This window comes from Leptonotus elevatus, chromosome 8 (genome assembly GCF_054856555.1).
Source record: "Leptonotus elevatus isolate MCC_2025b chromosome 8, RoL_Lele_1.0, whole genome shotgun sequence".
NCBI classification, from domain to species: domain Eukaryota; kingdom Metazoa; phylum Chordata; class Actinopteri; order Syngnathiformes; family Syngnathidae; genus Leptonotus; species Leptonotus elevatus.
In genome coordinates this window covers 6,996,179-7,018,994 of record NC_141246.1, presented here as the reverse complement: position 1 = coordinate 7,018,994, position 22,816 = coordinate 6,996,179, and the positions used below count along the sequence as shown (strand labels likewise).

At 39.3% G+C, this 22,816-nt stretch overlaps 1 protein-coding gene across 1 annotated transcript in view; it reads left to right on the top strand.

Moving 5' to 3' along the window:
- Positions 1-6,210: 6,210 nt before the first annotated feature.
- The window catches only part of tet2 (tet methylcytosine dioxygenase 2), a 20,658-nt gene continuing 4,052 nt past the window's right edge, over positions 6,211-22,816 (top strand). The window contains exons 1-9 of the mRNA XM_086083668.1: positions 6,211-6,604; positions 17,347-20,114; positions 20,186-20,276; positions 20,362-20,455; positions 20,558-20,766; positions 21,611-21,761; positions 21,860-21,949; positions 22,150-22,287; positions 22,438-22,792. Coding sequence (XP_085939794.1) covers positions 17,390-20,114; positions 20,186-20,276; positions 20,362-20,455; positions 20,558-20,766; positions 21,611-21,761; positions 21,860-21,949; positions 22,150-22,287; positions 22,438-22,792 — 3,853 coding nt within the window. The 5' untranslated portion in view covers positions 6,211-6,604; positions 17,347-17,389. The remainder of the gene's footprint in view (positions 6,605-17,346; positions 20,115-20,185; positions 20,277-20,361; positions 20,456-20,557; positions 20,767-21,610; positions 21,762-21,859; positions 21,950-22,149; positions 22,288-22,437; positions 22,793-22,816) is intronic.

The window sequence follows — 22,816 nt, the reverse complement described above, 5'->3', positions numbered from 1 at the left end:
CACCAAATAACCAATTGCTATACATCTGTTGAATGACTTGACTCATCCATTGCTGTGGGCTCGAAGGAGAGCTCTCGTGCATGAGTACTTCTGCTGGATTGCTAGCTACACCACTTGCGCAAATAGCACTTGGTCACTAATTTCCCTGCTATGTGCTCCGATAGCAGATAACAGACACGGCCACCCCCCCCCCCCCCCATTGCCAACAGCACTCGGGCACAGAACTGCAGCTACAACTACTACAGACCAGTTTGCTGATCACTTGTATCTCCATTTTATCACAAAAAAACTAAAAGAAAAAGAAAAAAGTGAATGCTCATAAACAAAACAAAAATCCCAAGTCAGGCCACTCTTGAGTCAAGGTATGAAAGTACACTTCAGATTAAAATTATGCCTTAGCCCTGTTATGTTGTTTCTCTTTTTAGGTTGAAATGCTTCATGGCTCAAGCGTATCAGAGAACACGAGTTTTGCCTGGTGATAGACAACATGGCTAGAGGCAGCTGTTGAGGCGTGCGCCCCTCATTTTTATGAGCGCCAACTCGAGCAGGTGAACGGATAACTTCACATCTGTGCAATCTCTGAGGGACGCTCTCAGCTGCCTGCATATAACAACAAACAAAGGAGGAGGCGGCTGCTGTTCCTGGACAACACTACGACTGTTCCTAAAACATGTGCAGTTGACTGGTGCTGTGTCCCAGACCAGTGTCGTTGCGACCCTCAGACAGTATGTCATGGGCCAAATGCTTATCATTCATCCATTTTCCGAACCGCTTTCATTTAAGAATATTAATCTAATTATATGCTATGTTGTAAATCAGATGTGCAAAAACTACTTTTGCTTTGTAACTAAGTAGAAGTACAGAACTTGTGTTTTTTATATATAGATAGATAGATAGATAGATAGATAGATAGATAGATAGATAGATAGATCGATAGATCGATAGATCGATAGATAGATAGATAGATAGATAGAGAGAGAGAGAGAGAGAGAGAGAGAGAGAGAGAGAGACACACACAGAAGAGAGAGGAATCAAACTATAACTCCAACAAAAAGAATTATAGTTGGAAAAAGAAATGACGTCGTAATCCCTCTTTATTAACATTGTGAAGAATTCAAAAAAGCGTATTTTATAAAACAATTGCTAATACCATACCACTGCCGTAGATACTGGATTCACGGGGGGGGGGGGGGGGGGGGATCCCCAACATACTAATAGTATAAAGTTGAAAATTCCCGTTTGCTAATTTTGTACTAATTTTAATAATTCTATGAGCTAAAGATTAGGCAGGGAATCCACAGGATTTTCTATAAACATTTCAACAACCGCTATGCTAGTGTTCAAGGCCCTCAAATACTGGCCTCTGAGTGAGATTGCTACAACAAGGTGCTTGACATTCACCATATGAATGATGTCGCAGAAGCAGAGAATCATACAAGGATTTCCTGACTCACCAGCAGGGGTCATCATCTGCTCCCAAGCCACACTAAACTCAAAATGCCTCAAAAAAGCTCTTCCCATCAGCATGATTTGCTCATAGAAACCAGCAATTTGAGCTAAATAAGGGGTTTACAGGGTGTCCTTGAATAGGTTTGATCTATTTTTAACTGGCAATTAAAAAATAAATCAAGGCAAAAAAAGTGATGGATTATTTTGTTTTCTAATATTAAATAACACATCAAAAACAGTTTTTAAATTCACTTTACATAAAATTAAAAACAACAACAACAGGCCACAGTTTGAGTTTGATTAACATTTTTAATTACATTACCCCAAAGTTTGGTAACGAGTTTGGCCACTCCTGAGCAGGGCGGGACTCATTTTCAGGCCTTTGATTTCATGAAGATATACAATGTTACCATTCATTATTGCCTTTGGTCAAAATCCAATTTAAAATTGAACGTGCTTAACTTTCATTTGAACAACGGTCACAACGCACCATTGTCCATCACTAAACTATGCTAACACAATAGCAAAGGCATTATTACAATATTTGTATGGAAAAACACTTCTGTGCCATAAATATAAAATAATCCAATTTTTTTAAAAAACTGTACTGCAGGAAATGAGTTTGCCTTCTTGTGCCACCTGGCAACAGAAGCAAAAAAAACAAAAAACTCAAGAAGCAAGTAACAATGAGGTCAGGTAAATTGTTCCCTCTGGGATAGAGAGTTAGAAAACTGGGTGAGAAGCTTACAACCAGAAGGGTTTCCCACTCCTAATAAAGGTTTGTCCCTAAGGAGGCTTCAGGTAGGGGCAGTGTAAGGGGTGGTGGCACCTGCAGCCTAAATGCGGGAACCAACACTTAAACCTCTTAGAAGGGGTGGTCTCCACGGGAACAGCGGCAGGTCGTGATTGGCCTTCTCTAACCCTGCTGTGTCCAAGGAGCAACTCTGTCAATGGTTAGAGGACACATGCAGCAATAGTGGGGCAAAGTGCGACATAAGTCCAAGCAAGTGGAAATGTTTGAAGAATGTCAAATGGGACTCCCAAGATATAGTAATTTAATTTTGCATTTCAACATGGAATGTACATTTCCATACTACTCTCACTTACATTTCCAATTCCATGCACTCGACCCAGAACCCCTGCAGTGTCTTATACAATTAGGCTATGTGAGACAGACACTAACGACTTTCTCTTGTCTTTTAGTAACTGCAGGAGGAGGGGCAGAAGTGGGTAACACCTTCTTAGGAGGGAACCAATGCTCAGATGGTTGTGTATTATCCCAGGCAGAGGGAATGTTGTTACCCTCAGAGAATGTTTGTGTGTTTAGATTGCCCCAGGTGAGATGTATGCTAATCCTGGCCATGATTATGACAAGTGATGCTTTTCTCAGCTTCACGCCAAGCAGAACAATGTCATGTGTAACATCAGGAAGGTTGTAAATCACTGCTTTTATCACTTCCAACTAAAGTACAAATTACTTACTATGCCAAAGGAAACTAAACATTTTCAAGTTGTTAATAGGGGGAAAAATCTAAGGTCTGAATGTCAAATGTTGACAAAAATATGTATGAAAATGTAAACAACAAAAAATTCAGTTTTAACAATGAATACCATATTTTCCCCCCACCGATCCCTTTCATTAATTGAGCAATAATATTTATATTTAGGTGTGACAAATTTCCATGATTTCAAACACAATTTTTTGTTAAATAGATTAAATAATAATTAAAACCTGAAGCAACTGTGGATATATAATAAGTAGAAAGCAGTCTAAAGATCTGAGGCACTCTATAGTCTCATTAAAAGTCCTTTATTAAGCACAAACTGGAGACAAATTCTCGGGTTGACTAAAACTCCCCCATACAAAAAGTTTAAATGACCAGTGTAAAGCGTTATTTCTTGGACATGTAAAGCAAATTTCTAGGGAATCAAAGTAAGCTAAACAGTAAAATAAGTAAATAAATAAAGAAGAAGTCTAAGTTGAGTACAGATATGATATATATTGCTGGCGTCAATCCTCAAAAATCTCAAAAACTTATTCTATTAGTCAGTCATGTGTTATTACAACCAGAAGGGTTTCCCGCGCCTAATAGAAGTTTGTCCCTAAGGAAGCTTCAGATAGGGGCAGTGTAAAGGGTGGTGGCACCTGCATGCGTTATATGCCCACGTGAGTTATTTTTACAAATGATTGACCAATCAAAAGTGTTGAAAATAGCTTGCGCCCTTGGATGTTAATAGTTAAGCCAACATGCCGTTTTGGGGGTCTCCTGGAAATTTTTGGATGTACAAGGTTTTAACCCAACGCCAGCAATAAAAATAAATAAATAAAATAAAAAATAAATATATATATATATATATATATATATATATATATATATATATATATATATATATATATATATATATATATATATATATATAAGTGGCTGTGTATGGGGTGGGGACAAGGATACAATACATGCAATGTAAAGTTTAGCAATTGAGGACGCCACTCTTCATTTCACATTTCCAACCACAAATTACCACCATTTGGTTTCCTAAAACCATGATCACAGCCTTTTCTTTCCCGTAACTGAGTCCAAGACATCACTACAACTTACTCCTGACGAACCGATCTGAAGACTTCAATAACAAACGGGATCCAGTTTAACATCAGATTCAATTCCTGTTAGATTATCCTCAAGTGTGAAGTCAGCCAAGTGACAAGTGTGCCTCCATTTTGATGACCCCAGGGTCAGCATGAGGCCACCGCTCTGTGTTTACAGATGAGGTGATGGCACACGCCTCCATTCCTTTGAAATGTGACAGGGTGCGAGGAACGACAAGATAATCTCAGATTTACGATTTACAGTAGCTCTTGGAGTAGGACTCCTGCCAAGTTGGAGATTACAGCATTTTTTTTTAATTATTATATGCAATACTTTAATGATACGACTTGATGGGTTTTCTCATTAACAAGACTGGTGGCAGGAAACAGAGCAGTCCGAACAATCCATGCAAGGCCAGTCGTGGGAATCTTTGTGATAATTCATCGGTGTGATGGGCATTTTACTTTTACTTCGTGAAAGTAAATGAGAGGAGAAAACAGGGATCACTTTCATTCACAGATGACTTGGCAATTACAATTCTGCCATCATCTATGTTCAAGAATCAGCTGGGCTTGCAGCAAGTCACATCAATTGAGTGTACAGGAGTGATCTAGTGAAGACCTGCTATTGATGTTTTCAGCCACTGAAGTTCAACCCTGAACATGTGACATCAGTAAGACATTCATCTCATTAAGCACCACTCATAGCTCAACACTTAACAACTGTTCCTAACTTTCCAGACTCACTTTCTTCAGTTCTTTAGCAAATCCCCCTAACACCTACTCCTGCTGAGCCATTTTACACCCCGACCTCTATTAGTTTTTATACCTTTATTAAGTCTGTTTGGTTTGTCTCACACTTGCCCGGAAGTGAAAGTGCTATGTGACGTACAATACAAATGACTATTGACAGTGACACGCCTTGCTCTGTCAACTTGGCTCATGCTTCTCATGCTTGAGGCATTTTTGAAGTGGCAGCAGTTGACTACCACTATTGCACCACACTAAAGACGTTAAAGTACATCAAAAATGAATAAGACTGCATTCACAGAACTACAGCAGGTAAAGATGCAATAGACAAACTGCTTCAATAAAAAATAAAAAATGGTTCGACATTCTAAAAAATAGCCTATTTTGTCCAGGCAGAATGTGTTACAGCTAGAGCAACTCCTCCTTCCTCTTCTGGCCGCGTCCCCTCCCCCCTTCTGTGTAAAAACAAATCTCCTTTTCTGCTCTCAGCCTGAAACTATTGAGTCAACAAATGTCACTGCGTCCAAGGCAGTGGCTGGTGGAAAAGAGGAGGGGTCTGCGTATAAGCTTGAGCTGCATTTAAAAGGAGATTATTTTCAAACCCACCTGTTAGCAGAGGAGGATTAAAAACTAATCATGATAAAACTAGCATGTTAGACTCTTCTTTTTTCTTTTAACTGCAATGCACAACAAGTTCAGGTGTTGTGCAATGTTCAGGCTCCTTAAAATGTGTGTTCCATATACAAGCTGTGACTCTATTTCAGACAATGCTTTGGTACTGCTAGGTGTTAGCACTATTCAATAGTAGTACATTTTTGCAACCATACACTGATTTTAAGGCTTTTGCAATGTCTCAGGAAACATCCACAAGGGCTTTCCCTGTCTGCCGTCTATCTCTTACAAGTCCACGTGGCCAGTGTCAACAGGAGGAGGGTCTTGGCAGGCACACAGAGCAAAAAATGCAGCCTGAATGCAGACCAGAGAGTTGTCTTACGCCACACACTAAAATTGAGCCAGCCAGACAGCCGAGGCATACCAAAATAAGACACAGCCGGTGTAAAAATGAGTCCATTGCTAAAATGGTTTGGCCGGTTATATGATTTTTACTGCAATGCTCTCAAAAACATTGGCGCTGTTGTGCTGTTAAAGGGAAACTTGCATAACCGGCGGCTGATAGACAAAAAATGGAAGGAAGTCACTACACCGAGCAAAAAAGGAGGGAAAAAAAACAAGCTACTTTGCTTCCTCCCTTAGAGAGAAGAGGGTGGAGACATCTTCTTACTCTGCCACAGTTAGACAGTTGAGACCAGTGCAATATTTAACAAAATGTGGGGGGTGGAGTCCTGTTCTGAATCCACTCCATTGCTTGAGGGTAGCCATCATAGTGTTCACTATTGTGTGCGGCTGAGGGAAGAAGAAAAAGAGAGGAGGGCGCACAAGGGGGGGAAAGAAAACCTGTCCCTTTGTGTGGGAAAGACTCAGCAGGAAAGTGATTTTGTGACTATTTGAGTTTGCCGGCAAAACAAGGATCTTCCCCCTGACCTGTACACACATTTTTTCGTCAAGTCCGTGAAACTTCGACTGCCTTAAACCACAGTCACCTTCAATTTGGATTCTCCAGCCGGCAAACAGCGACACCCCGGCTTCTCCTGATGATGAGAGCAGACGTCAGACTGGTTTGCATGAATATTGATGTGGAGGATAGTCTGTTTCATAGAAGAACAGAAGGAGGCAAGATGGCTGCCCTTTAGGATTTGTTACAGGGGAGATCCAGACGGTTCGTTGGAATTTATACAGAGTGGAGGGACGTGAAAGAAGGTGAGGATTTGCTGAGAGGGTTAATGTGTTGCCTATGGGGTTTTTTCCTCAACACTGAATGTATTTTTGGAGCTATTGAGAGCAAGGATAGGTACAGCTAACGTCCCCCGCAAAAAGCAAGAGCAAGTATAATGAGGGGATTTTAGATAAAGCTACTCCAACATGGCTGACATTTTTCTTTCTTGTTCTGCCAGCTAAAACCATGAGACACATTTCACATTTTCTTTTTAGCTCTGTGTGTTTTTATTTTGAACACATATTGGAACATTTTGATTCTCAGGCTCTTTGCTCTTAGTTTTTCCATAAGAATTAACTGCTTTCTGTTGCCTCTCCCTCTCTGCGTTCCTTTTAATTTTTAAATGTGCGCTTCAGAGTGAGTGTACCTTATTTAAAAGGATCCCGGGAGAACAATTTTAAATTAATTCTCAACTATCTGCCACTCTCATCTAATGTTAAATTGAATTCAGTACCACTATGTGTAGCTGTCTTTTGCACATTTGTGCATTTGTTAGCACTGTTTTGTGTGCAGACTCTGTGTAAGAGAGCAAAAGTCCACTCTGGACATTTCTTGCAGTCGCCTTCTGCACGGCAGTGCATCTGGACTACCATGAGTATCTCTGTGAATCAGCTTTCATTGCTTTTGCTGGTGAATGACAATCAGGCACAAAGGCAAGAGCAGAGGCAAAAGAAAGGAGAATGTTGGTGGCAAGGGTGCAGTGGAAGCCAGGAAGGTCAGAAAGCTTTGACTTGAAGAAACACAATCCTAATATATCATTTATTTCAAGCCAACAGGAATTTGTTGCATGATTTATATCTTGTTTTTCTGAATTTGAGATAAGAGAGCAGCACCGTTCATAACTCAAAAATCATAGTTTTGAACAAAAACAAGGATCAGAGATTTTTTTAAAACCTTTTTTATGTAGGTTAATAGCACAAGAGGGCTGAGCTAAGATAATAACAAAAATACAAGTACTGTACTTTCTTAATAGCATGCAGCCCTAATATAAATTTATAGCATTATTCTCAGTGATTACAGTGTGACAATAGTTTGCATAACAAGCACAATTAGTCCTGAAAAGTCACAATAACCTGTTAATTCGGATGTGTGAGGCCTTAACAGCAAATAGCTAATTAGTCGTTATTTTTTTTCTGCATTCACTAAGTGCTACTTAATGATTAACATCTGGTCCATTAGAATCTAACAGATCTCCCTCAGGTTTGTGTATTAGACTTGTGTATTCTACTGACCACAGTGGAAATGCTGCTACAATGTGCCTCAGGTAAAAGGCTAATGCATACTTGCGTCAACGTAGAGAATTTAGATTGGACCCTTCAACCTGGTAATTCAACAAACCAGGACTGGTTGTCTAATGTTAATGCTGGAAACAACGCAAGTCAACTTGGCTTTCTATAGTTTCATGTGTAATCCTCACCTATAATAAATTATTTAGGTGAATATTTCAAATAGTTCTCATAAATTGGAGAATCAAAACTGTGGTTCTCCAGTTAGATTTTGTCCACACTAACCTACCTGTTTTCTTAAATGTGCTTCACTAGTTAATAAGAAAAGAAAAATATATCAATGAACTGTGAGAAAACTTTGGAGATTCATGTAGGGTGCACCCCTCTAATGAAGTGGTTGTTTTGATACGGATATGATATGTCAACATAAGTGCTTTTTCTTGTGCATCCTACTTTATATTGTGACAACACAAGACTTAAAATAATAATAATAATTTATCAACATGGTCCATGCGTGTATTATGATTCTAGTTGTCATTTATAATATTGCATTAAAAGACCAAAGCAGAAACCCCTTGAACATATTTTTGCTGTATTTTTTTTGTGGTTATATGGCATCTTCATGAGTATCTGCATTGCTGCTGTTAACTCAGCACCCAAAGAGGCACCAGGAGCCCATGGGGCCAAGTGGGGGAAGGGCCAAGTAGATCAATCACATTCACATTGCTCCTCTCATCTATCCACACCAACAGATAAAGCCGTGCGGTTGGATTGCTCCTTCGCCAGGGCTCTAAGTCCCCTTTATGTCACTTCCAGGGCAAAAGACAATTTCACCTTAAGGAAAGAATGTCCAGTTGCCATAGCGCGCCAAAACAATGCTGGCCACTTACAATACCCAAGCCCTCACCTCTGACCCTGCTCTGTCCAGCCCACGCATCATATTTCCACCCAGAGGTAGTTGCACAAATAACACGGGAAAACAAGCCCAGTGGTAGGCTAGATGCTTCTGACTGCACTGTTTACATGCTGGTCCTAGCTTCACTGCCTTCCTGAAATGAAATGGCCATATAGAGAGTGGTGTATTGATTTCTTTAGTATTGATTTTCCTTGTGTGCTATTGGTGGGTTGCTTTGCTATATGGGGAAGCATAGCAACACCAGCTCAGGAATTGTCCTGCAATTTTAGGACATTTGCACATTTTAGGACAAATGATTATGACACCAAATATTTTAAGTAAAAACTATGAAGCAAACGGGAGCTTGGTGAATAAACACCAATAAAAAGAAGTGAAACTGAATCTGTGACTATCACAGTATAGCTACAAACTCTTTATAATTATAACAACAGTTGACGAAGTGGAATGAGGCCCAATTAAAATTATGGAGAGCGCTATGAGGTTCTCTTGGAAAGACCAGTCCAAGGTGAGCGATCCAGACCGTGACTAAGTATCGATGTCCATATTTACCCAGATGGTTGAGACAGCTAGGCTAGTGACGGAAAAACTTCCTCCACATGAGCGCACGCACATGGCGGCTGTGTTTACAAACAATATCGTAGCGTTCGGTAACGTGGCAAGCACGAGGTTACGTAAGCATCCCAAATTAAACACCATCTTTACCCGCTTGTATTCAGACTTACAACGATTCGCTAACGCAATTTTCTTGAATGTTTTTATGAGTTCTATTATATTGAGTTTCGGTTGAAAAGTTCAAAGTACAGTTCCACTATCTGTCTAAAGAAGACCGACATGGAAAATGCCAGAAAAGGGAATTTAGGCTACTACAAAAATATGTAGACATGAGGCTTTGGAAGAAGCAGCTTTTTTCTCAACATTAATTGTCAAATGTTGATATCCAAAAATAGATCATCCAGTGCATTCCCTATATAGCTCAATATAAGCAATTTCAAATGGTGCCCATAGTGATCTACACAACTGCATGTGCAGGGTGTTTGCCCCTTTCCAAAACGTCAGATATAGAGGATTGCACTGCTAGAAGCTGTCATTGAAAAGGTTAGCACCCCCATGGCCCCCTGTTGTCCACATGAAGCAAAGAGCCAGACAGCTGGGTCTAAATGGCATTCAGAAGCATAATCAAACCAAAGTCTTTGAATTACATCACCGACTACTTCTGTCAACGTCAAGGAGTTTGAGCCCGATATAAGGTTTCCGAAGTGGAACTAATCCAGCAAGTCTTTTGAATTGGATTGCCAAAGGAAAACTACAATTATTTGGGTCCTAAAGTGTGATAATGGATGTGTTTAAGTTCCAACTCTTGAGTGTAAAGCAATGCAACAAGAACCAGTCTGCATATTTCACTGACGTAGTTACTACGAAAATTATGCTGGGGCATAAGGATTGTTGATTAATGTGGCCCATTTTACTTATTTTATGAATACCACATGACTAAATTTTTTGTTAGTTAGTAATTAGTTGTTGAGGCCATATATATATATATATATATATATATATATATATATATATATATATATATATATAATAGACTAAGCATTGGGTTTACTCAGAAGCAGGTTTGTTATGTTGTGTGCCATGTTTTCCTTTACAAAATATTTCCATTGCCTCTGTTTACTATTCAAACCTATTTCCTGTTTATTTTGAAGCTAGCTTAAAATTGGCCATGCAAACAAAAGAAAAATGTTTCACAAAATGCGTATGAGTGTATTTCAGCTCTTCACTTAAAGACAGGAGGCTGAATGGAAAACTAGCATTAAAAGATGCAGTTGTTAATCACTTTATACTTTCCATTACAATTTAGTGCTCTTTTAAATAAAGCAGTCCTTTGTTCGTAATCACTTTTTTTATTCTAATAGCAACAGAAATGTTAATTTTTAGATTTTAACAATCATAAATGTAATTTCAGATGTATAGTAGCAGGGTCAATGATACTCCGCACAAACAAGATGTGTATATCACAGCTGAACAGCCTATCCTGTAGTCAGTGCTGGGGTAATGTTCAGACCAGATGGTCTTTGGAGCACTCATAAGATGGTAACCATGACTACCATGCGGTCTGAAATAAATTAACTTTTCTTCGCGCACTGTTCATCAAGTTAGTCAGATATATTGACTGCTGCACAGACAAAGGGGTTGAAGGGCAAGAAGACAAGCAGCTTGGAAGGAGACATGCAGCTTTGTGAGGGGTTTGGGGGTATGCTAGAGGGGTTGTACGCAGTCGGAATCAGTCTCCATTTGATGATGCTTTAAGACAGAGCAAAAGGATTTAGATACATGTCCGCATGCCTTGCACAGAGGGTTTCATAATCGTAGAAGATCTGATGTCAAGAAGGGTCTCTTCCAGTTTCATCTGATTTAACCAGATTGATCAGTGATGAATTGGTTGATAGAGTAAGATCTAGGCTAAGGTTCAACTGATGTTAACTATCAGGAGTGACCACGTCTAGAAAAGAGGAATGCGTCCAAAAACACACACACACTTTTTTTTTTTTTGCCAAGTCAATTGCGGATAGAGGGTTCTTCATACATTGTAGTCTCTTGTTAACAGTTATTTAATGGTGCATGTTTATTGTTATCCAATGTTAGAGTTTGGTAACAAAAAAATCACAAGGTTAGTTTTTACTCTTTGAAAACTCTCCTTCAAACTCCAGTCTAACAGAATTTTTTTTTTATAAAGATTATGCTGTTTTTTCTTTAAAAATCCTTACTTTGCTTAAAATTTTCTTCAACTGTGATGAATAGAAATTTCTATTTTTTATAAAAACTAAAAAGCATTTACAAGTTCAGCCAGTTCAGCCGGTTTGTGCAGTTCAGCCTCACCCCTTTACAGGCAGTAAAACCACCCACTGTCAATTCTTCTTTCAAAAGTTTTAACAAATCAATAACTTAAACCCACAATGGTTCTTTATAGGAAAACATTGACAGTAATGCTTTTTCATTGACAGAATCATGTGGAAACAGTCCTAATACCAATAAGTCTGGGATTATTGTGTTTATGTAATAAACATGTGTATGAATGGTACTGTTAGATGTGGTTTGTGGATGAGTCTTCGGTCTGCAAAGAATTCTTTTCCCATACTAAAAAAATCTCTGGGGTCTCTCTGACTACTGCACTCTTTATTAGATTTACATGACCTGACTTAAGACAACAACTAAAAATATGAAAAAAAAAGTCCTTTGTGGAGGTAATTGATACTATAGTCCAATATATGCAGTCATTTCAACAAGGTCTCTGTTCAATAATTACAATTTATTGACTAAAACATAATTGTGACAGTAATTATTAGAAAACAGTCAGTGTCTTATAAATAGAACAGATAACTAGTGAAGTAATAGTAAACTAGTAAAGGTGGGGAAAAAAACATGAATGCCATTACACAAAAAGCTGCAGGACGACAAAGACAGCAAAAGGGGAATCTCCTCGCCAAGTCGACGACATCTGTTCTGCATTAAACATAAAGAACAGTGATGTTGGTATGGAGGAGGAGAAAGTTCTCTAGGGAACAAAATTACAAACAGAAGAGTTTCTTCGACGCAATGTCATTGGTGTAATTTATTAACTTTATTTGCTGGTTTTAGAAGAAAATGAGGACAGAGCATATTTATCTGTTCCAATAAAATAAAAATGTAAAATAAAAATAATTTACTTGCTTACAAACATCGCCAAATGAAAATAAGTCAGAAGTTATTACCTACTTATTAGAGAAATGTTATTTGCAATGAAGAGAGGGGTTAATTTCCACCATGCAGAAGTGCAAAATTGTCCCCATAGAAGAGGCCTGGTCTATGTCTTTTAAAGAAAGGGGGGGGGGGGGGAAAGTTGCAGTAACCAAGCTAAAAATTCTCTACATTCCAACACAACCTCTGCCTTTTTCACAACTAAGAAATACTGTACATCAATAGCAAACACATACTAACCTTAAACAAATGTATTTTTGTTTTTGGGACTAACATGGTCATGTTTCATTCATTATATTTTAATGTACTTTGAATATATTTATGCTGTACCCCCCCTCCCCCCCCATATCATTTTGAAGGATTAAAGGGAAGACACAGGAGCCTTTTGTTACTTAGCATCTGTGGAGGGTATCATATGTTCATACCAATAGTTATGAGTGACCATGTGAGGTACTTTTGGAAGCACTGACAGTGTGCCATGTGACGTGAATCACAAGTGTGATGGGCCGGACCAAGTAAGTTGGTGAGATGTAGAGCATGAATGAACATCTGTCTTCACATGCATGTCTAGCAGTTGACTAACAGTAGGGGCATATCAGGGCAACTGGTACTTGTGTTTTGTGAATAGGATTGTTTTAACGTTTCCCTAGTCCAAACAACTGACTCCTTTCCATAGTCCATACAAGTAATTCTCCAAGTGTGGTATTAGTATTACTAGTGGTATGAGGGCTCCCCCTAGTGGTACGCAAAAGGATTACCACGTACAGTTCAGTAGTATTGAACTTTCTTTTTCGTTTTTTTTTGTACTTTTGCATTTATAATAATGTATTTTTGTAATTGACATGATGTATTTCTTTTAATATTATGATTCCAGTCCATCAGACTCCAAGAAAACTGGAAAAAATAAAGAGTTTATCTGAGCACACGTACTAGTACGCGCATCACGTACGAGCTTGACACAGAGGCTGCAGTTACACTTTAGGCCAGAGGTAGCAGTCACGAGTAAAGTGACTAATTCCAAAAAAAGTTTTGCTCAAAAAAATTCCATCCCTTCATTTTCCGAACCACTTATTCTTACCAGGGTCAAGTAAATGACCTCTCAACTATAGAAATAAACCCCTTCTCATTTTTTATGAATAGTTAAGCATTGGCTAGTGGATATTAATTTTGTTAATGATAATGGTACTGGGAGAGTTTAGTATTTTTTGGGTACTTGCCGTGTGAAATTTGGCAACAACAGGTCTAGAAAACATACTCTATACCATTAATGTTTGTTAGATGAGTCATGTATTTCCAATCATCACAATGGTTCATAAAAAAAGAACGTTTAAAAAAAACATGCAAAATGTTTACAGGCACTATTGGCTTCAAGTGACCATCTGGTGCAACTGGCTAGAGGGATATGGGGAAGATGCCAAGGCAAAAAAAGGGGAGTGAGTAGAGATAAAAGTTTGCATAGTCAGCTGGAATGCCAAGTTGTGCAAATGTTGTCATAGGTTGTGTGGTTTGCACAGTCCATCTCTATATTTAAGCGGTGGATTTAAAACACTCCGAGATGCAAATAATCTGACCTGATTACACTTGGGGTAGCGAAGTATGAGATTTCACTGGCACAGGAGAAAAGATTATATTATCTAGCCTACAACCTGTCTGAGGGTAGACTATTGTCTCTAAACAGCTGGCACAACAAGGAATTTCCTTCCATTGCAGATATTTATGGACTATGCTTAAAAAATACAGCAGGGAGACGTGACAAGCGTTTAATTTATTGCGCTGCTCTATATTGCCAAGTATTTTCTTAAACAGGAGTGCTCTTTAGCCTTGCTGCCAAGGTCTCAACCTGAATCATAGGAACTTGAGTCTCTTAGCAGCTGTTGTGAGAGGTGAATGTCACATACAACCGCCATGTCATGGCAAATAGATGGCATCAACTATGGATACTCATATTTCAATGGTCCTGTCTGGGAAAAAAACATAGCATGGATCCAGTGCAATACATTTTAGTTGGGAATGAACTATACTTTTTGAGAGTCAGGACTAGACTACCTGAGAGAAGGACATTGCATTGAATTGGCATTTCTTTACATACCGGTAGTTTCAAAAACACTTCCTCCCACCCCCACTCCCCTAATACCAATTCCCCCCAATACCGATTCACTGGATAACTATTAAGTAGACTGTCTGTTTCAACAAGACTGATCACACTGTCCTGGAGTTCAAGCTTAGCCCAAATGTTTTCAGGCACCAAAGCAACTGACCATATATCTAGCTCAAGAGGCTATGACCGTGGAGATGACCGTCTAGATTGCACCAAAAGCACTTAAAAGACATGTTCAAACGGGCAAGATGATGGGCTTAAAACAAGAGGGAGCTGGGTGAATGACAAATAGTAGTGTAGAGCAGCCTGATGTGCAATTACACAATACTGACTTTTGGAGACAAACAGCACAATACAAGCCAAGTTGAGTCATATGAAACATACAATTTTGTGTACATGTTCCTTGTGGAAAACAGCCGCTGATAGAGAGAAAGGCAAAACATAACATAAAAAAGACAGAAAGGTAAATTATATCCTATAATTTTTTAGTTAGTTAGTTAGTTTAGAAAGTCTTATACTTTCTAACAGGCACTCTCACTGAATCCATAGTAGCAATATGCAAGAGCTTTTTGTTTAACGCTCTACTTTTTCTACAAAATAATAATCTCTAACTCTCATGGATATACAAAATCAAGAGGTTGCATCCAACACTCAGTCCAATACAATAAAAAAAGTAGTTACAGTCAATTTGGGACATTCGGTGTGCCTTGCCATTGCATGTGATTGTATGCATGTGTGCAAACTGGCCTACGTTTAGCTGGGATCTCTGGCTTTGTCCTAGGTTCACAAAGATTATTTTTTGTTGTTGTCAGAGTGGGTGTACCCAACTGTGACAAGCTGCTTGGCTCCGCTTGGTTGCTTGTAAATCCCGGAGAGCGACAAAGGAATGGAGCTGCACTCATAGCAGAGTTAACATCCTGACTTAGTTGCTGATTTACAGAGCACCAGACAAAACAAAGGGATAGTCACACAGGGTTAGAAAGGAGTAGTCATTCAGTTTCCTAATGGCAACATTTAAAAAATAATAACAATAATAATAATAAACGTTTGAGGGGGAGAATTAAAAAAACAATTTATATAAATATATATAAATATATATATATATAAATATATATAAATATAAATATATATATATAAATATATATATAAATATATAATAATATAATATATATATAAATATATATATATATATATATATATATATATATATATATATATATATATATATATATATATATATATATATATATATAAATGTTTTTTAATTCTTTACTGCAAGCCACAGACGCTGACGCTCTGCTGCAGGCGAGCCAAGAGCACTTGAGAGCTATTTTCTGGAGTTGCTGAATAAAATACGCGTCACATCTAAAGATCAAGTGGCTTGGAGTCACTCCAATTGACAAGACAGCGTCCATTCGGCTCTCACAGGAGTTTGAGAGTGCCCATTGACACCTTATGAAGATTCTTCGACCAAATTAATTGTCAAAATTACAACACAAATGATATTGCTTGTCTTAATTTAAACATTCCAACCATTCACAGTGGGGTTAAGTTGTCCCGTAGGTATAAATAAAGTTTTCTGAATCCGAAAAAGAGGGAGGACATGTTGATGTTAAAGTCATGGGGTCGGGCCTGTGCAGTTTTTTTTGTATGTCTGATCTAGGCCAGGGGTAGGCAATCTCGGTCCTAGAGAGCCGCAGTCCTGCATGTTTTTGATGTCTCCCTCCTCGAACACAGCTGAGAGGCTCCTGCAGAACGTAATTATGAGCTGATGATTTGAAACATTTGGGTTGGAGGCAGGAGACACCGAAAACATGCAGGACTGCGGCTCTCTAGCACCGAAATTGCCTATCCTTGATCTATCTATCTATCTATCTGATCCCTGAGCAATGCTCATAAGTGAGCAGGCATCTATATACTACATTATTAACATTATCAACCTCAATCCATCATGTAAAATGGTTTCAGATGTAATCGCTATGTCCGATAATGGAGCTAATAATCATAATGAATTAAACGTACCTCAATTTTCAAGTATTTATTTTATACTTTCCCCTCACAAAATCGAGTGTGTGAAAAGGTTAATATAAACTTGCAACTTGTATTTGTGCTTATAAATGATAAACTGGGGGTATTTTGCCAACATGTTGGTTCAAATCATCAACAAAATGAGCTACTTTGCTCCCTTTGATGAGCTGTATGTAATTTCCATCATTCAACATTTTTTGAAATGCTCTCAAAGGACTGTCTAATGCTTCTCAGCTGCACTCTCTGTTCTGTCTGCCTGTATGAAAGTTCTCAAATAAATAAAGTTGAAGTAATATAGGAAACACAATAAATATGGTGGATAAGAAATCGCTTAAGAGTGTTACTAAAAAATCATGTGAAACATTTGGCAAGAATTGCAAAGTTTTAAGTGTGAACTCTTTTAGCCCTAGTCTGTAGTAATCCTATTTTTCATACATCAAAATTATTGGACATTGGTGAGAAATTTAAGATAACTCTTCTTGGTGGGGCATTAGTCAAACATTTAAAAGCTAGTGTCAGCCATACACAACGGTCTCAAAATTTAAGATCTTTTGCCGACCATCTGGGGACATGATCATTTTTTACCAGCTTGACTATATTTAAATAATTAATTTTGATATTGTAATTCATTAAGATGAGAAGCCTGCTGAGTAAGAAAACAGAACTGAGTAAAGAAAAATATGTCCAAGTGGCTAACTGTATATTGTCAACTTTGTTTTGTAGGACGCAGAGAGGGCAGCCTGTGAATGGACTCTGAGCAGGCCAGATGGAAACAGACCAGACCAGACATGAGACGGAAGAAAGTTTGACATTAAAGAAAATTGTCACATCACGCAACATCTCTAACAAACTCCAGAATGGAGGGACCTTTTCAGATGGAGATCTTCTTCAAATTACTAGTGACAGAAACTGGAACAATTACAAGCCAAGCACAGAGGCCAGCTCCATAAAGAGGCAAAACGAAACCTGCAATGACCCTGGATCAGTACAGGGGCTGTTGAATCAGGGATCTTTTATGATGAATGGAGAGTTGATGAATGGGAATTTCAATCATGTACTTGGTGAGCAGTCATTCGTGGCCAGCCAACTGAAAAAATTTAAAGTAGATTCAGAGATTTCTGAATTGACAAAAAATGCAGAATTTGAATGCAATGATCAGGCAGCGATACAATTAGAAAACAGTAATTGTACAATTCCTAATGGAGATCATTTTGCTCTGCCAAGAAATAAACAAGTTGCCATTAATAGTGCTGTACTCACGACCTCTACAATAGAAAGTACACCAGGTGATCTATTAGAGAAAACTTTGTCTCAATATTATCCTGAACAAGTATCAATTGCACCACAGAGGTCTGGGACACAAGATGCTATGAATGGTTCTCTAACTAATAAACTGCCCGGTGAAGATTTTATTCCATCCACTTTGACTTCAGATTTCCCCAGTTCTTCTCAGATGCTCAAATTACAACGACAGCCTGAGGCATCTAGTATTGCTGAAGGAGTTAATTTTAACTCTGTAAACTATATAGTGAATGGATACTCGAACAATCATGAAACAGATTACCAGCAGAAAAAACAACAGCTGCCACCATCTTGCTCTGGCCACGAAAGATCTATTGATCAGCTCCCTGGCATGGTCCAATCATCAAATACTGCCAAATCCTTGCAACAACATAAAAATGGCCCACGGTGTTATCCCACAATCACAAATTCTCAACAAGCGTATGAGAATGGCAACCAGCATTTTGATCACAACAGTTTTAAGGAGCTGAATGCTCTACAGACAACTGATGCTGTGTTGTCAAAATATGGATTATCACTGAATTCTGGAATACAGAACATAGTGCACGGGAAGCCAGGGTCTGGTCTTGCTCAGCAATTTGAGATTCAACCCAGGAATTTCCAACAAAATGTTGGAAACATGCATGGAGCTGACAGGATGAGCAATAAAGGCCCTGATCTACAGCAGCAAATTCAGTCGACTGGATTAGAAAATAGTCTAGATAACCATACGCAGCAGACCGGTAACTTGTGTTCAATTCTCCATAAGGGTAGTTGGATGGAACAGAACCCTTCCAAGCAACAAACAAGTGCTATGTCATCCCAGGCAGAGCAGGAAAAGGCCAAGGCTTTGTCCGACCAACAGAGACGTAGCCTCCAGGTTCATGGTCAGATTTTGGAGGCAAGCCCTGTACAAGAGTCACCTGGAATGTTAAAAGAAAACATTTGTGGGTCTAACAGCATACAGGAACAACAAAAGAGTCTCTTGGCCCAACCACACTGCGCTTCAGCCCCTAGTATCAATGATTCAGAGTGGCAGAAATCAAATTCTAACACAAATTTAATGCAGCATCTTCCACCCCAGACAAAGCACGATCAACAGACCGGGGGACATCATCACACCCCCATGCAGTCAGAGCACTTACGTGACAACCCTGAACTCCAGGATGCATTGTCGCCTGAATTTTTCACATCACAGCAACAGCAGCACTGTAATCTTCCACGCCCACTGTCCCACCCGCCGCAATTTGAAGAACAACAACTTAAGTCTCCCATTTACAGACCTCACAGTCAGCCTCAGCCAAGTCAAGTTCAACTTAACCAGCAACACGGAAATAACACTGCGCAGCCTAACAGTCACTTCTGCTACAAAAACACAACAGGAACTCATATACAACGTCAAAGATCGTTTTCACCAATCTCTGGCAGCTGTGATTCCAGGCACTTTCAACTGCAGCGAACCAATAACTGCCACCCACCTAGCAATAAGGACATCTCACAGAATTCACCACAGTCACAACATTATTTTCCAAAAGGTGAAACAGACCAACAGATATCAGCGCATATGCATCCTAAGACTGAACACCAGCTGAAGGCATGTTCTCAGTTCCAAAGGGGATCTCACCAGGCATCGTCACTTCCCCACGCAGACTTCCAGAAGCATGAAGCTCTACGTATGCATCTGTTACAAAGGCAGGAGAGACAGGGCCCTCCTCATTCTACACAAAACACTCGGGATAGCAAATATGGGCTTACAAATATAAAAATTGAAAACGGACCCAGATTTAATTTTCCTATCTCAAAGCAGCAAATGGGTGGAATGCAAATCAAGCAGGAGACTCAACACACTATGTGTGAGAATACTAAGCAGAAAAATATTCTGGCCTCCATGGAACAAAGTCTAAAACAATACCAACTGTCCCCTGTATTTGAGAAAAATTCCTTCGTCATGAATTCAAATAAAGTCAAGGTGGAATCTTCTGGGCCTGTCACAGTCCTGTCAACCAATACTGACATGTGTAAAGTGGAAGCATATGGAGCTGCCATGTCCATGACAACTTTAAAAAGAACACCTGACACCACACCCAAGAAAGAACAACTACTACAGAGATTTATGGATTCCCCAATGAAGCTATTGGATACCCCGATAAAAAGTCTACTTGACACACCTATTAAAACACAATATGACATTGCATCCTGCCATTGTGTTGGTGAGTCACCTTTTGTTGATTTACATTACTGATAATGTGGTGTATTACTAGTGAAATGTCCCTTCATTTAGAACAAATCAGTGAGAAGGATGAGGGCCCATACTATACTCATCTGGGATCAGCGCCTACGGTTGCTGGTATACGGGAGGAGATGGAGAGGAGGTAAACAACATTTTAACAGCGGACTGTGCTGTATAATTACAATTTACTATCCAATTGTAAGCACTTTATTATCTTTTATTCCAAGGTCTGGTTTAAATGGTCAAGCCATCAGGATAGAGAAGGTAGTGTATACCGGCAAAGAAGGAAAAAGCACACAGGGGTGCCCTATTGCAAAATGGGTAGGCACTATTTTTGTTGTGTTACGCAATGCATTTCTTCAGAAGAAAATGGAACACCTTCAAATATATTCAAAAAAAATTCTTATACTCATCATGATTCAGGTGATCCGTCGAGCCAGTGTTGAAGAAAAGCTACTGGTGTTGGTTCGAGAACGCACTGGACACAAATGTGAGACGGCCTGCATAATCGTGGCAATGCTGGTCTGGGAGGGCATCCAACCCAGCCTAGCTGACAAACTCTACCTCGAGCTAAGTGAAACTCTAACAAAGCATGGAGCCCTCACCCAAAGACGATGTGCTCTCAACGAAGAGTGAGTGACAACAAAGCTGAAAAAAACCCATACATACAGGGTACCCCAAAAATCACTGTACACTCCAGTTTTAATTTTATTTCATTTCTTGTATCATTCGGAAAGATGCGAGGCCATTGGCAATTGACGGCTAAGGCTTTACCGTTTTGTAAGCAAATCACCTATGGTTTGCCTTTTGACAATGAAGCATTCCTGTATAATTACCAGCAAAAGGTTTTCCGTCACTGACCGCTGTTCAGCGCCAGTTTGCTTTAATGCCTTCACACTGCTTCAAAGCATAGTACAATTATGCTATCCATGGCAAGTTGCTCATAACAGGAGTTCCAGTGCAGCTCTCCGGATTCCCTGGACTTGTGCGGACACCTACTCTTGCAGTTTGGTTTTAATCCGTGGTGGCAGGCGTTCCGCTGCGTGGTTTGTCATAAACAGATTGTGTTACAAGATACTTGCCATGGATAGTGTAAATTGTACTACACTTTAGAGCAGTGTGAAGGCCATAAAGCTGCTCAAACAAGCGCTAAACTGCAGTCGGGGACCAAAAAACTTCTTTGCAATTTTGCAACACAACACTGCACCTATGTTAATTGACGAGCAATGGACAAGGGAATTATATTTACAAAGTCTGCAAAGCCTAAACTGTCAAATAGATTCATGTCTGTCGGAATAAAAGATGAAACAAAATAGGGGGAAAAAATGAAGTGACTTTAGGGACACCCTGTATTTCCAAATATGTAGTCATTTTTGAATATTATTGTGTGCTTGTATTTAAAACAACGGAAAAAATGCAGATGATGAACTGAATTAATCCATATGAGACTCTCAAATTGTCATTACTTGCTTTCAGGAGGACTTGTGCATGTCAGGGATTAAACCCAGATGCATGTGGAGCATCATTCTCCTTCGGCTGCTCATGGAGCATGTACTACAATGGCTGCAAATTTGCCAGAAGTAAAATTCCAAGAAAATTTAAACTACAAGGAGATGATATCAGAGAGGTATTCTCCGCTGATATGTGTACTTATTACTGAAGTTATTTTAAATGTATATTTCATTCAATAATGTAAATTTCACAATGGCAATATGTGTCTTTTAGGAAGAGAGACTAGAGCAAAACTTTCAACAGCTGGCCACCTTACTGGGCCCCTTGTACAAAAATATGGCACCTGAAGCTTATGGAAACCAGGTGAGGACATTGCACCATTTCTAGCCTTCTTAAACAAATATTAAGCAAGACAACAAACCCCTCCTTGCACTCCAGTTAACACAGATACATTTTGGAGTGTAGTTAACTGTGGTTGGCCTAATTGCACATATACTGTATAATTAAAGACAATGCTTTCCAAAAAGCCAATGTGAGCAAAATTTGTGTGTTAATGGAAACAGGTTGAACACGAACACAGAGGACCTGATTGTCGTCTGGGGTTTAAAGACGGGCGTCCCTTCTCTGGGGTTACTGCTTGTCTGGACTTCTGTGCCCATGCTCATAGAGACCTCCACAACATGCAAGGGGGTAGCACTGTGGTAAGTTAAACATGGCTTTCTAGGTTTGCTGTGTTTGAGGCAGGAAAACGAAACATTAAAATATCTTAAAACTCTGACATAAATGTGCTAAAAACTAACTTTTTGATCTGACACTCTTAATGAAATACTAAACTTACTGTGTTTTCGCAGGTATGCACCTTAACAAGGGAAGACAATAGAGAAATTGGAAAGATACCAGAGGATGAGCAGCTCCACGTCCTGCCACTGTATAAAGTTGCAAACACAGATGAATATGGCAGCGAGGAGGGTCAGCAGGAAAAAATCAAATCGGGTGCCATTCAAGCCCTCAGTGCCTTCCGTCGCCAGGTGCGCATGCTTGCCGAGCCCGCCAAGTCATGTCGCCAAAAGAAGCTGGATGCTAAGAAAGCTGCTGCTGTCAAGAACACCATGTTTGACAACTCTCATGATAAGGCAGAGAAAGTTACCCCATCTAAGACAAAAACTGGGACTTGTGAAAACATCATTCTAAGCACACATGTGCAAGGTAAAACTTTCATTTGGGCCATCA